We start from the raw sequence: 14,354 nt of genomic DNA on the forward strand, positions 1-14,354 counted from the left end.
TCAGTGTATCTGCGTATTTGCTCTTAACGGTAGGGAAGCAAGCTGGACCTTCTCAGGTATTATCCAGTGGAGAGAAGAGAGAAGGGGATTAGCCAATAAGCAGACCGGTGTATTTAGCATTCTGATAAGAGCATCCAAGCGGTGAATGGAAGGTGATCCGGATAAGCCCGGATTAGACAGGCGGGAGCCCGGGGGCTGCCTTACTGTACCGCGTTGCTCTCCGTCATGGATCTGCATGCGCCTCGCCCTTGTGCAGAGATCTCTTCGGGTCTTGGAAGCTAAGCGGGGTCAGCCCTAGTTGGTATTTGCATGGGGGACCACCAAGGAAGTCCAGGGTTGCTATGAGAGGCAGGCAATGGCGAACCACCTCTGTTGGTCTCTTGCCTTGAAAACACTCTGGCGTTGCCATCAGTCAGCTGCAACGTGACAGCAAAAAAAAGGTAAGAAAGAGAAAGCTAGCATTCTACACCAGAATGAACACATGAACACATGAAGCTGCCTTCTACTGAATCAGACCCTGGGTCCATCAAAGTCAGAATTGTCTACTCAGATGGGCAGCGGCTCTCCAAAGTCTCAGGCAGGGTCCTTTCACATCACCTACCTGCCTAGTCCCTTTAACTGGAGATGCCAGGGATTGAACCTGGGACCTTCTGCATGCCAAGCAGGTGCTCTACCACTGAGCCACTGCCCCTCCCCCCCAAAAAAAACGCTAGGAGCCAAAAAGCCCTGGGCGGTCCCCCTGCAAATTGGCCACTGGTTTGCCAGGCAGCCGTCATCTCCTTTGTACCCACGCGTGCCTTATTTTTGCCTTATTATTATTTTGCCTTATTATTGGCTCCCTTATTTGGGGAGGGGCCGTGGCTCAGTGGTAGAGCATCTGCCTGGCTTGCAGAAGGGCTCAGGTTCAATCCCCAGCATCTCCAGTTAAAGGGACTAGGCAAGTAGGTGATGTGAAAGACCTCCGCCTGAGACCCTGGAGAGCCGCTGCTGGTCTGAGTAGACAATACTGGCTTTGATGGACCAAGGGTCTGATTCAGTAGAAGGCAGCTTCATGGGCTCATGTATCTGTCATCGCAGTCGATTTTCAGATTGCAGGCTGGATTGTTGATGCCTGAACTTAGGGGCAGAGCGCACGCTTCGCCTCCGGAGGGACCCAAGAGCGGCCTTTGACGTCGCCGGTTAAAAGTGGATCTTGAGTAGCAGGACCAGGAAAGGCCTTTGCCTGAGAACCCTGGATAGCTGTTGCCGGTCAAAGCAGACATCTAGACGTCTCCGAGCACGGTCCCTTCCCTAAGCAGTCATCTCGTTCCCCCACCTGCTTTTCACAGACCCTTGCAGGAGCACCCACAACGACATGAACCGAGTTTGCCGGGTCAACCCCCGCACCCGGCGCGCCGAGCTCCTGCCCCGGCCTGAGAGCTGCCCCCTGAAGCGGGACCCGGTGTGCGGCGACGACGGAGTGACCTATGACAACGAGTGCTTCATGGCGAGGTCCGGCGCTGTTCGGGGGATCGAGATCCAGAAAGTTCGGTCCGGACAGTGTCAGTTTCAAGGTAAGTGGGCCCAAACCCGAGTCCTGAGGGTTAGTCCTAAGGATTGTTAGTCCTAGCCGAGTAAGTCGTAAGGGGGAAGTATGTGCTTGGCAGTTAGGAAGAAGTCCTGGTCCCTGGTAGCTGTATTTCATGTACTTGTTTTATTTAAAACCTTTATTAGCCACCTTTCTTCCTTACTGAGCTCAAGGTGGCTTACAGTATAAATAAAATGACCCCTACTCCATGCCCAGAACATGGCCAGGATGCCCTCCCTCTCATGATCTGCCTAAGGTCATAGAATCAGCATTGCTGACAGATGGCCATCTAGCCTCTGCTTAAAAACCTCCAGGGAAGGAGAGCTCACCACCTCCTGAGGGTGAAGAGCTGTCATTGGTGTGTGTGTGTGTGTGGAGGGGGGGTTGGAGGGGACAGGGCTTATCATTGGCATGAGGGTGAATAATGTGTTAATGGTCTTATACAATGACCGTTTTCTCTTCAACTCACACTAACCCCAAGGAAGAGGCTTGCAAAGGGTCAGAGAATCATAGAGTTGGAAGGGGCCACCAGGGTCATCTAGTCCAACCCCCTGCACAATGCAGGAAATTCACAACTATCCCCCCCACACACACACCCCAGTGACCCTTACTCCATGCCCAGAAGGTGGCCAAGATGCCCTCGCTCTCATGATCTGTCTAAGGTCATAGAATCAGCTTTACTGACAGATGGCCATCTAGCCTCTGCTTAAAGACCTCCAGGGAAGGAGAGCTCACCACCTCCCGAGGGTTCGCTGCTATTGCTTTTATAAATGATGAAGTTAGGAATTCGGCTTTCTTTCCTGGCCTCAGGATTTCTTCCTCTCTAGGATTTTGTTTTTCTCCCAGGATGTCTTTCCTTTCGAGAGGGGAGGGAACCCCTCTGCTTCAAGACCACTCCCTTAAGATCCATAAAACCTGCATAAAGGATGCCATTTTGGGGGGGAGGAATATTTCTCGGCTAAGTGAGAGAGCACTAAACAATGGTCCTTAACAGATCAACCCCTTCTGAAGCCAATCTGTCCCCAACCAAGGATGTCATTACTCTCAACCCAATCCAACAGCCTCTTTAATAAGTAGAAGGGATACAGTTTGCCTAAGCAAGACCAAAGGCTGATTGGCCAATAACAGCTTGGGTCAGAGCGCTGACCCTTTTTGAAGATTGGGACGATTATAGTATGTCTCCCAAGATTTTGGAATGGCTCCTGATGCATTAATTTGTGTAAATACAGGAGCTTCCAATTAGTTTAGTTTATTGTTGTTACGGTCGTAGACCAGCACATATATAAAATACAGGAGCAAGAATGTCAGCCCACCATTTACTATTCACTTTAAAGAGTTCGTAGGGCTTCAGGATTTCTTCCTCTCTAGGATTTTGTTTTTCTCCCAGGATGTCTTTCCTTTCTAGAGGGGATGGGACCCCCTCTGCTTCAAGACCGCTTCACGTCTGAGCACCATTTCTCTTCTGCTTTGCGCCAGCAACCAGCAACGGTCCGTACCGCTGCCGGCCGCGGCCTAACCTCTCGCTCTCTCCCACTTGGCCCTCTCTAGACAAATGTCGGGACGAATGCCGCTTCAACGGGGTGTGCCTCAACCGCCGGGGGTCTGCCCGCTGCACGTGCGAACGCATCGCGTGCGACGGCTCCTACCGGCCACTTTGCGGCAGGGACAGCCGGACCTACAACAACGACTGCGAGCGCCAGAAGGCTGAGTGCCAGCAAAGGACCGCCATCCCCATCAAACACCAGGGCCCCTGTGGTAAGCGACGGTGTGCTCGGCTCAGGACAGGTTCCCTCTTCCCCTTTCATCTTCCTGCCGATTTGCAAAGCAAAAACAAACCCCTTGTCCCTGAATGCTTTCCCGTTTCTGATTTGGTGCAATGCGAAGAGACCCTGCTGAACCCTGTTCTAGAGGTAAGTGATGCCCGCTGGGCCACTAATGGCCACAATTGCTGGGCCACTAACGGCAGGTCTGATCTGCTCTTTTCTTTCCAATCCCTGGATTCTTCTCTCTTCTTGTTATTGATGTTGTCTTGGTTTTGCGTTTATGTCCTCTCTCCTTTCTCCCTCCTTTGTGATGGCAAATATTTGAATAATAAAGAGTCCAGAGTGTTCAGTCCGTGGCTCCCATCCTCCCATCTCTCCATCCATCTCTCTGTCCATCCATCCATTTGTCTGCTCGCTGTCAGACGCTCAGTCGTGCAACTCAGAAGTAGCCCTCATTGCTCTATTTTTGTACCCACCACGCACGCAAATTCCTTCTCCGGGTAACGCTGGTGCCCCTCCAGCCTCCATCCCTTGCCTTTCTCCTTTTCCCATTCTTTCCGACAAGCCTTTCTCAGTTTACAGGAAAGGTCTGTAAGTACCCAGCGGCCGTTGGGGTATCTTTCTGCTGGATGATCTTGTACTTGTCTGTCTCAGTTCCGGGAGGGGGGGAGAAACATGAAAAGGAAGCAGGTATTTATTTCCTTAAAGAAGACTTGCATGTGTCACCCCCAGAACCTGTTTCTTTGGTTTTATAGTCCTGGATCAGCCCTGAAATCAAGGAAATTCATAAGAAAGTATTGCTCCCCTGACCGTGTGCCAAATGCATTTCTGATTCACTTAGCAGCAGTCGCTGGAGTTAAGGGCCAAGGCGGAGAGGCTGCAGGCAGAGGTTGACCCTGGCAACTTCCAGAAATTCGCTAGTGGCTATAAATGGGCCGTGGAGATAAAGCTATTTAAACCTGCCCTGAAGACAAAGCAATTAATGAAATATATATGCCCAGGGCTGTGTGTTGTAAATTGCACTTCTAGGGAAACACTGGGGAAGGCAATGACGCCAAATGCCGAATTCAGCTTCCTGAGAATCTGTTTTTGTTTGAAAAGAGCACATTTCTGGTTTCTGGTGTGGTGTAGCTGTGAAGAGTGTCAAGCTAGTATCTAGAAACCTGGGTGTCAAGCTAGTATCTAGAAACCTCATGCCATGGAAGCTCACTGGGTGACCTCTGGCCAGTCACACTCTCTCAGCCTCACCTACCTCACAGGATTGTTGTGAGGATAGAAGGGAGGAGAGTAGAACAATGTAAGCCGCCTTGGGTCCCCACTGGGGAGAAAGGCGGGGTGCTTGAGGGTCGCAGCGCGGAACTCGAGCGGCTTCCAAGTTTGCTCTGGACTTTGCTGGGTGCCCGGTGGAGCGGGCCACGAGGCCACAGGGGTGAGGAAAGGGCGGTTCCTTGCTACAGCCAGGACAAGAAAGGCTCTGGGGCTTTTCTGCAGCTGCCTCCACCCAAGCCTGGCTTACATTTCCAAGTCGAGCTGTTCCGCTCTTCTGTCCTGGATTTCCCCTTCCTGCCGCTTCTCTCCAGGGCTTTGTGTTCATCCAGCTCCGGTGGATGTTCTGGGTTTGTTTCAGAAGCGTTTAGAGGAAAACTGGGATGGTCTCATTTTGGCCCCATTTTCTTGGGAGTCTTCGCTAGCCAGGATTTCAGAGATTCCTCAGAGGCCGTCCTGACAGGTCCAAGACTCGTCTCGGACTGTGGCACCGGACAGCAAAGGGACGCCCTGCGTCATTGCAACCAGAAGTCTCCCTCCTTCTGTTATAACCCTCTCGCTTCAGGGGACGGAGGAAGTTTGCTCACCAGTCGTTGGTTCAATTCCGGCGGAAGTCGATGTTCTTTTCGGGTGGCTCGGCACATGCTTCGTATGCGTCTCCAGTTACAGATTCTTGCATAGCAGATTCTGGGATGGACCTTGGTTTACCTGAGACCCTGAGAAGCCACAGCCAATCAGAACAGATGTTACTGAGCAAAGTGAACCAGTAGTCTGACTTGGCATGGGGCAGCTTCATCATTTCAGCAGTCCCTGTTCTAGTTGTGGACGATCCTCAGGCTGAATCTCCCGTTTCCTGTTCCCCTTTTTCTTGTGTCCACCCCAATCTTTATACCCTTTTAACAGTTGTTGCTTCCCCATAGGATCCTGGGAAATGTTCTCACCTTATAGAACTGCAAATTTCTTGGCTTCTTTAGGGAAAGGGAAGGGACCGTGGCTCAGTGGTAGAGCATTTGCTCTGCATGCAGAAGGTCCCAGGTTCAGTCCATGGCATCTCCAGTTTAAAAAACCAGGTAGCTGTTGATGTGAGGACCTCTACCTGAGACCCTGGAGAGCTGCTGCCACTCTGAGCAGACGAGACAGGCCTAGATGGACTGATGGTCTGATTTGGTACAAGGCAGCTTCATGCATGCATTGTTTGAACAGTTTGAAATCAGGAGTATTGATTTGTCTGAGCAGTCAGGCGAGAGGAAAAGGCCCAGAACTTAAGGTTAGCGGCCGATGAAAGGCTTCTTAATTGGTCTGCCTTTGCAACAGTGAACCAATTCGTTGAAAGCAATTAGATTTAAACGGATGGGTATATTTTATTTATTTGGATGCAATATTTATGCTCCTCCCTGTTCGTGTGCTACTCTCGCGGCAGCTTCCAACTGTTATCAAAATGACAATATCAGTAAAGCAACAATTATTTAATACCCGCCACAGAACAACTTAAAAAAACAACAACCAGCTTTTTTGAGATGCGAAAAGGAGCAGGAAGAACTCCTTATTAAACAAAGAAATAAAATAGCTGCCACAAATCATTACAAGAATGTTAAGGGCTTCTTTCCCATTCCTTGCCACACAGATACACCAGAACCCAAAGCAGCCTGGAGATTCACATGAACACATGAAGCTGCCTTCTACTGAATCAGACCCTTGGTCCATCAAAGTCAGTATTGTCCACTCAGACCGGCAGCGGCTCTCCAAGGTCTCAGGCTGAGGTCTTTCACATTGCCTACCTGCCTAGTCCCTTTAACTGGAGATGCCGGGGATTGAACCTGGGACTTTCTGCACGTCAAGCAGATGCTCTACCCCTGAGCTATGGCTTTAAACACGTTCCTGAATGCCAGGCCTCCTGATTTTAACATTTGCCCTCGTTGATCATATTTGGCCCCAACCTGTGATTAATCACTCAGAGGAAACCTTCCAGACCTGACAATGTTACATCTTTCACCTGTCTGACGAAGGAAGCTCTGACTCTTTAAAAGCTTCGAAATCTTGCAGGTCTCTAAGGTGCTCCTGGGCTGGAATCTAACCTTTCTCCTGATTTGTCCAATAGCTGTGTTTAGTGCCGACTCTAAATTGTAATGAGCTGTTTCGGGGGGGGGGGTGTCTGGCGGGGAGGAGTGGAGGGCGCCCATCGCTATGTCTGTCTTCTTCCTTCTTCCTTCCTCTCCTTTCTCTTTCTTTTCTCTCTTTCCGTTGTGTGTCTTGTGTCTTCCAGCGTTGCCCGTTTGGAGAAGGGAAGCACGTCCGCGCGGCGCTCCGAGGTCTCTGCTCCGAGGTCGGCTTTCTCTCCTTTCCCCCTTAGCTCTTCCTGGGATGATCCGCCCTCTTCTTCCTTCCTTTTCCTTTGACCCAGCCGGGATGCTAAAGTTACCCCTTCTAGAATGGACGTTGTTGAGCTTTGCAGATTGTTGGCTGTGGGTTGCATCTCCTCTCCCCCAGTCCAAGATGGGACATGCACGGAGAAATCTGGGTGCAAGCATTTGCTATTTTTTGCAAACTCTCTCCTATCCTGGCCCCTTTTCCTCGCTCAGTGAATCAATTTGGGCTGCTCCTGGTTGGTTTTGAATGTATTCCCTTGCTTGGCTTCTTGGAACCATCATGCTTTTTACTCTGCTCATTTCATTTAAGTGTTTTACACATCTCTGTGTTTGTGTGTGTGTGTGTATAAATGAGCAACAATGTCACAGGGAGGAATGTAGTAGTTTGCATGAGGATGGGGGAGACCAAGGATCAAATCCTCATCAAGCTCGGTGGTCGATCTTGGACCTAATTGCATGTTAGTTGATTCATTTGAAATGTGGTTTTGGAGGAGAGTTTTATAGGTACCAGGGAGTTTTATAGGTACCACCAAAAAGACAAATAAATGGGTCCTAGATCAAATCAAGCTAAAAGGACTAATCTTGGGTCACAAGAAGACCAGAGTCACTGGGAAAAGACAGTAATGCTAAGAAAAGTTGAAGGCAGCAGGGAAAGAGGAAGAAAAAGAGTTGGTTTTGATACACCGATTTTCTCTACCTTTTAAGAAGTCTCAAACCAGCTTACAATCTCCGTCCCTTCCCCTCCCCACAACAGACACCTTGTGAGGCAGGTGGGACTGAGAGAGTTCAGAGAGAACTGTGACTAGCCCAAGGTCACCCAGCTGATTTCATGTGTTGTGGGGAATCAAACCCGGTTCTCCAGATTAGAGTCCACCGCTCTTAACCACCACACCCAACATGAGATGGATTGACTCAATCGAGGAAGTTACGGCCCTCAGTTTGCAAGACTTGAGCAAGGACGTTTTGGAGGTTATTAATTATTTTTTTGTTTTTGCCGTCAAGTCAGATCTGACATATGGTGACACCTGGTGGGGTTTTCAAGTCGAGAGACCTTCAGAGGTGGTTTGCCATTGCCTGCCTCTACGTCACGACCCTGGTATTCCTTGGAAGTCTCCCATCCAAATTCTTGGCAGGGTTGACCCTGCTTAGCTTCTGACGAGATCAGGCTAGCCTAAGCTTTCCAGGTCAGGGTCATTAATTCATAGGATCGCCATAAGTTGGAAGTGACTTGACAGCACTTAACATTCACACACACACATTATTGCCAGAGGCAGTAACTCTGAGTGGGTGGCCTGAAGCCACGTAATGAGTTGCAAGATTTGAACACAGACCACAGCTCATTCTCTCAGCCAATTCAACTTCACAATATTAGAAGAAGAAGAAGAAGAGTTCTTTTTTATATGCCGACTTTCTCTACCACTTAAGGGAGACTCAAACCGGTTTACAATCACCTTCCCTTCCCCTCCCCACAACAGACACCCTGTGAGGTAGGTGGGACTGAGAGAGCACTAACAGAGCTGTGACTTGCCCAAGGTCACCCAGCTGGCTTTGTATGTAGGACTGGGGAAACAAATCCAGTCCACCAGATTAGCCTCCACCGCTCATGTGGAGGAGTGGGGAATCAAGCCCGGTTCTCCAGATCAGAGCCCACCGCTCCAAACCACCACTCTTAACCACTACACCACTCTGGCTCTCCATTCAAAGCATTGCAATTGTTAAGTAAGACAACCTGCACCGTTGGACAATGGTAATTCTGTCATGTGCTCTAGTGTATGCATCACATATACTCTAGATATATAAGTAAAATGTTATCAAAATGTTCTCAGTAAATAAATATCTTCAATGGCATGTTTAATGCTTAAATTGGAATAATATTGGCAACAATTGATATGCTACAATGCGTCTGATGAGAATACATTGTTAAAGGCGTCGTTGTTTCCCGTGTCACGTTTTTCTCGATATCCAAATATGCAGGTCGTCTTTCTGTGAAATTGTTTCTGTCCAATTCATACGCTTACTTTTCTTTACTATAACATTTGTTTTCTGATTTCTGTTTTTATTATTTCCCCCCTGCCTTGCAGGTGGCAAAAATTAAGATACATGTGCTAAGTGGAGGCCAGAGTATAGCTGTTCGCAATTCCTTCTCAAGTTCTGGGAATATGTCCAACTTTGCTTGTAGAAAACTAAGGTGTTTGTATTCTAAAATTCTATCAGTATCCATAACAATACAATTTTGTACGATAACTAACAGTGCAGTCCTAAGGAGAGTTACTCCAGTCTAAGCCCATTCGTTTCAACAGGCTTAGACTGGAGTAGCTCTGCATAGAATTGCACTATTAGGTTATTAATGATACAACTTATGTTATTAAAACAGTGAAATAAGCTAGGGTTTGATAGGAAAGTAAGTGTTGCATTCACGTTCTCAATTTCCATCCCCAACTCTCTTCCCCCACAAAAAAAAGGGGGGGGGGACGACTTTCGCATGGCTGCAGATTTTCTGAAAATTTGATATCTCTGTGGCCTTTTAGAGATGATTCCCCCCTCCAATACCAACAGCTCATAGGAAAATACCATTTTAGAATTGCCAGCTCTGGGTTGGGGAAATACCTGGAGATTTTTGGGGCGGAGCCTGAGGAAGGCGGGGTTTGGGGAGGGGAGGGACTTCAATGCCATAGAGCCCAATGGCCAAAGTGGCCATTTCCTCCAGGGGAACTGATCTCTATTGGCTGGAGATCAGTTGTAGTAGTAGGAGATCTCCAGCTAGTACCTGGAGGTTGGCAACCCTATACCATTTGGATTCTGGTGTGGCTTTGTCATGCTGAGTGTTTGTGTGTGCTTGTGGACTGTCTCTGAGACCCAGTTCTCGCTGCGGTGATCAATCTGTGCCTGGGCTGCACCATATCAAACTGCAGGGGGGAGCGGATGTCATCAACACGCTATGCGACACATTCCAAATATCCCTGCATATAGAAAACTAGCTTGTCAGGAGGATGCTAGGCTAGAACGTGGAGGGGACTTTTCAGAGCTCCCATCTGATGTGGTACACGTGGGGTGGACCGACCATTTAACTAATGGGGATAGTTCTTGGTAGGCCACTGCCAGCGCTGGGTTGGGGGCGGAGCCTGAGGAGGGCTGGGTTTGGGGAGGGGAGGGACTTCAGTGGGATATAATGCCATAAAGTCCACCTTCTAAAGGGGCCATTTGCTCCAGGTGAGCTGATCTCTGCCACCTGGAGATCAGCTGTAATCGCAGGAGATCTTAAGGTACCACCTGGCGGTTGGCAACCCTACCTGTGGCCAACCAGCGGTGTCGATTTGGGGAGTGCCGCGGGGACCACTTGTCCTGGTTTTCTCCTGGACCATTTTATCTTCTCAGACTGCCCCCGAATACAGTCCAGATGCGGTTTTATCACCCCAGCGAAACGAGGCCAAAGCAGCGTCACGGTTGTCCGCACACCCTGTTCTCTTCTGCATCGTGGCACCGCTTCCTGTCTGTCCGTCTGTCTCCCCTTCAGTGTTATGTTTCCCCTCCTTTCTTTCTAATCTCTCTCCGTGCTCCTCTGCAGGGCTGTCGTTCCATCCCCTCGGAATGCTTCCCCCGGGGCTGTGATTTTGTCCACCACCCCCAGCCCGCCTCAGTCCTGCCTTTAGTTTCCCTCTTTCGGCCCGTCGGTGGCCCCGAATCTGTGCGGCACCGGCTTAAAGTCTCGGGCAGCAGAACCGCAGCCGTCTCCTCCTCCTCCTCCTCCCTTGGATCCTGTTGCCCACCGGTTGCATGAAGATTTATGGATGCAGTAAACCTCTTTCCTTAAGCAAGAAAAACTGCTTGGAAAGATGCGCCTCTCTGACTCCTACCACCATGTGGTGACCTTCATAGGTTCCTTCAGGGGCCGGAAAAGACTCTGGGGTCGTCCCCTGGCCACAGTTCCATGCAACCCTAAGGAAATAATCTCAGTACGCAGCCGCCAATTTGTTCACTTTTAAGTATATTCTTTTTCAAAGTATTTTCTTAATTTTAACCTTTAACTTGTCATGACAATATGTACAACAACGAAGTTGTAAGTTCTGAATACAGATGGATTTACCGTGAAGCTTCACTATATAATGACACTAACCAGAACCTTTTAACAATGATGAGTACCCCTAGGAAAAGTCCAAACGCCGGCAGCAATGCCTTTTACTCAAAAGTAGGCAATGTTGTGGGGATCGCTACACCCGCTCCGTGCCAATATTTCCTTAGGGTTGCATGACTATAGATCAGTACACCTACTTTTGCACAGTTCCATGCAAGCAGAATTCTGCATCAGTGCTCTTCTTTTCTTTTTAAAAAAGGAGTTTCTAGCCCTCATGAATGGGGTGGGTGACTTTTGATGAAATCTCTCGGGGATGGCGAGGCTGAGGAAGCTTTCCAGCGATCGAGGGAAGCAGCTTGGCTCAAGCGCCTCGCCGTTTCTTCTTGCTCGGCGGGTCTAGCAGGAAATAGGTTGTGTCAACGGGGCGGCTATTTACACATTCGCTTAACTAGCATGATTTGTGCCGGTCAGAGGGCTTAGCGTTCCTCGGCAAAGGATTTGGGTGGCCTCTGCGCCCGATATGTTTTTTAATGTACTTCAGGAGAAAGGGGGAAAAATGTCTGAGGTGGCTTTTTATTGGAAGAACAAAACGTACGAGCCCATAGACGTTCGCTGGGTTAATCTGGGCTCACTTGGAGAGGTCAGAGAAGGGGGGCCGCCATCGCTACCTCTCCCTTCTCCCTGCCTCCTCAAGGAAATCGTGCCGGCAGCCATTTCGAAGCCGCGAAAGCAGCCTTCGGACGTTCAACCCCCAACTATATCGAGTGGTCGCTTTGAGGCTCCCCGAAGGGATGGAAGGGATGAATACTTTGAATGTTATGCCCCACGCCCCCTCTAAAACTGTTCTGAAACGAGGGGTTATCCCTTGAACGTGCCAACGGTTGTCTCTCTGTTCCCTCGTCCTGCTTGTTTCGTTGACCGGAGATGGGGGCGGTGGGTGGCACCTGCCCAGGTGACGTTGATGAAGGAGCCCCATTAGGGAGCGGATTGGGCGGAGGGGACAGGTTGCCCTTGGGCCTCCTCGTGAGGAAGTCAGGAGGCATAACCAATTCATAATTAGTCCTCGGGGGGGGGGATGCACAACGCACGGACGCGCACTCCCTGGGGAGGTGTCGAATTGGCAAGGGCAGGACTGAAAGTAGGGCAAGAGAAACATTTGGGCAGATGGGCGAGTGTTTGTAGAGCATGAGGAGCATGAATCTCGGCACGTGTTGCTGCCGGGGTCCCCAAAGTCCGCAGTATCCCTCTGCGGACGTCCCCAGGTGGCCCTTTTCTCTAAGCCAGCCAGAAACTCCCTCAGAGATGACCCCGAGACATTTTGGTGCCAGAGGCAGAGACTCCAAATGGCACCTCCTCTCTCTCTGCAGCGGCAAAATACTATCTCATAGACTAAATAACGGAGGTTTTTCCGCCCATTAATGAGTATCCCCCAAATCCATTAAAACCTGGCTCCCCTGTGGCGAATCATCTCATGTTAAGCAACAGCGGGGCCGGCCCAAACACCTGAGAGCAGGCAACGTTTTACGCAAGAGTCCTCGTTTTTAGTTCGTGCCTCCATGAAGGCAGGCCGGGAGTTACAAATGTAAAGGTCTGTTGAGGTCTTCGTTACGAACGGAATTAACTTTCCGCGCGGAAGAAAGCCCGAGGCGAATAGATAACTTAGACGGCACGGAGGCGGTTAAATAGAAATAATTCTGCTGGTAGAAAGGTTCTCTCTTGCCCCCGTCACCATCACGATCGGTGCTTGGCCCTATAAGAAGGCTCTTTGCACAACTGGGTGAGATCCAGATGTGTTTTGTACGCATCGCCCATGGCCAAGTGCATTGCCTGACACCCTTTATCTCTTGGTGGAAGAGATAAAATGGGGGAAATGGGGGTTGTTGAAACTAGTGAAGGGTTCTCTACAGATGAAAACCTCCCCCCATCTGCTGTCTAGTTCGAGCAAGCATAGAGAAAACGTGGCTTCTCCCCTATAAGGGTCGAGAAACCATGAACAGGTCCAGAAATCCCTTCCGTAAAAGGTCGGTATGATCAAGAGAATCTGTTCATCAGAGAGTCGTCATCCAAAATGACTGTGCCGGGAAATAATTTGTAGTATATTTTCAGATTGCGCTTTTGCAAAGGCCCCCCGAAGAAGGTCACTGTTGCAGGTCAGTTTCCCTAGCGGTAACCGTGGAATTGCTTGCCCCTGGACCTAGAGTAAGCCCTTGAAAGTGGGGAGGGCATGAACCCAAGAGCCCCAGATCCTTAGGCTTTGTGGCAAGAACTCAGACTGGAGCATCCTGGGGAAAAGGGTAGAAGAAGAGGACGTTGCAGAAGGCCTTCCATTTAGGGGTTCAGTGATCATATAAGGTAGTAAAAGAAAGGTACCGTATATAGGGTTGCAGTGAGGATAAAATCTAGAAAGATGTGGTTGTCTGGGATGCTACTTCTTTTTCCTCGAAAGGAGTAAATAAATAGAAGGCAGAAAAAGGGGATTTTTGAAACCTAATCTGGAACAGCTAAACATTGATGTATTACATATTTCTTCCACCTGGGGTCAGTGGTGGGGTGGGGGGAAAAAACCTTGCCTGTTGGCCCCCTCTGCAGAAAGCTCCAACTTTAAGCCAAAGATAACAGGGAATAGTTATTTTTCCACTATGCTACCATAGTGTGGTAGCTGTGAAGTGAAAGAAGCAGTCTGCTTCCCTAAGGCCTGGTCATATACCCAAACAGTGCATTTTGGGAATGCAGCTTTCAACATATATCTTTCTTTACAACTCCAGGACACCCATTTTTGGCATTTGAGTTCGTCCTAGATTTCTAAATGTTTGTTGCCATTAAATATTCTGTTCCTCCTAAATGCCAGTGTTTTCAAGATCACGAAGTCCAGGATGTCTCGGCAAACAGTCTGCTTCCTGGATAAGAAGAAACTGTGTTACGTCAACCAACTTAAGTAGACCCGTCTGGTTCTACTTCAGAAAGATTTGTTGGAGTTGGGAGTTTGTGTTATTCCTCTTCACCAAAGCTTTCAGAGTGATTGTGGCACTCAGGATAGAGGGATGGACACAGTCTAGACCAGGGGTGGGGTGGGGCCGTGGCTCAGTGGTGGAGTATCTGCTTGGCATGCAGAAGGTCCCAGGTTCAATCCCCGGCATCTCCAGTTAAAGGGACTAGGCAGGTAAGGTGATGTGCAAGACCTCTGCCTGAGACCCTGGAGAGCCGCTGCCGGTCTGAGTAGGCAATACTGACTTTGATGGACCAAGGGTCTGATTCACTAGAAGGCAGCTTCATGTTAAGGGGTCCCCGTGGGCACCACGGCACTGACAATACCCTTCCTG

The 14,354-nt window shown here is 49.4% G+C and overlaps 1 protein-coding gene across 1 annotated transcript in view; it reads left to right on the forward strand.

The window, feature by feature from the left end:
- The window catches only part of AGRN (agrin), a 275,573-nt gene that overhangs the window by 189,316 nt on the left and 71,903 nt on the right, over nucleotides 1-14,354 (forward strand). The window contains exons 6-7 of the mRNA XM_056865508.1: nucleotides 1,329-1,553; nucleotides 3,116-3,322. Coding sequence (XP_056721486.1) covers nucleotides 1,329-1,553; nucleotides 3,116-3,322 — 432 coding nt within the window. The remainder of the gene's footprint in view (nucleotides 1-1,328; nucleotides 1,554-3,115; nucleotides 3,323-14,354) is intronic.

The sequence above is a fragment of the Euleptes europaea genome, chromosome 19 (assembly GCF_029931775.1).
Source record: "Euleptes europaea isolate rEulEur1 chromosome 19, rEulEur1.hap1, whole genome shotgun sequence".
In the NCBI taxonomy this organism is placed as follows: domain Eukaryota; kingdom Metazoa; phylum Chordata; class Lepidosauria; order Squamata; family Sphaerodactylidae; genus Euleptes; species Euleptes europaea.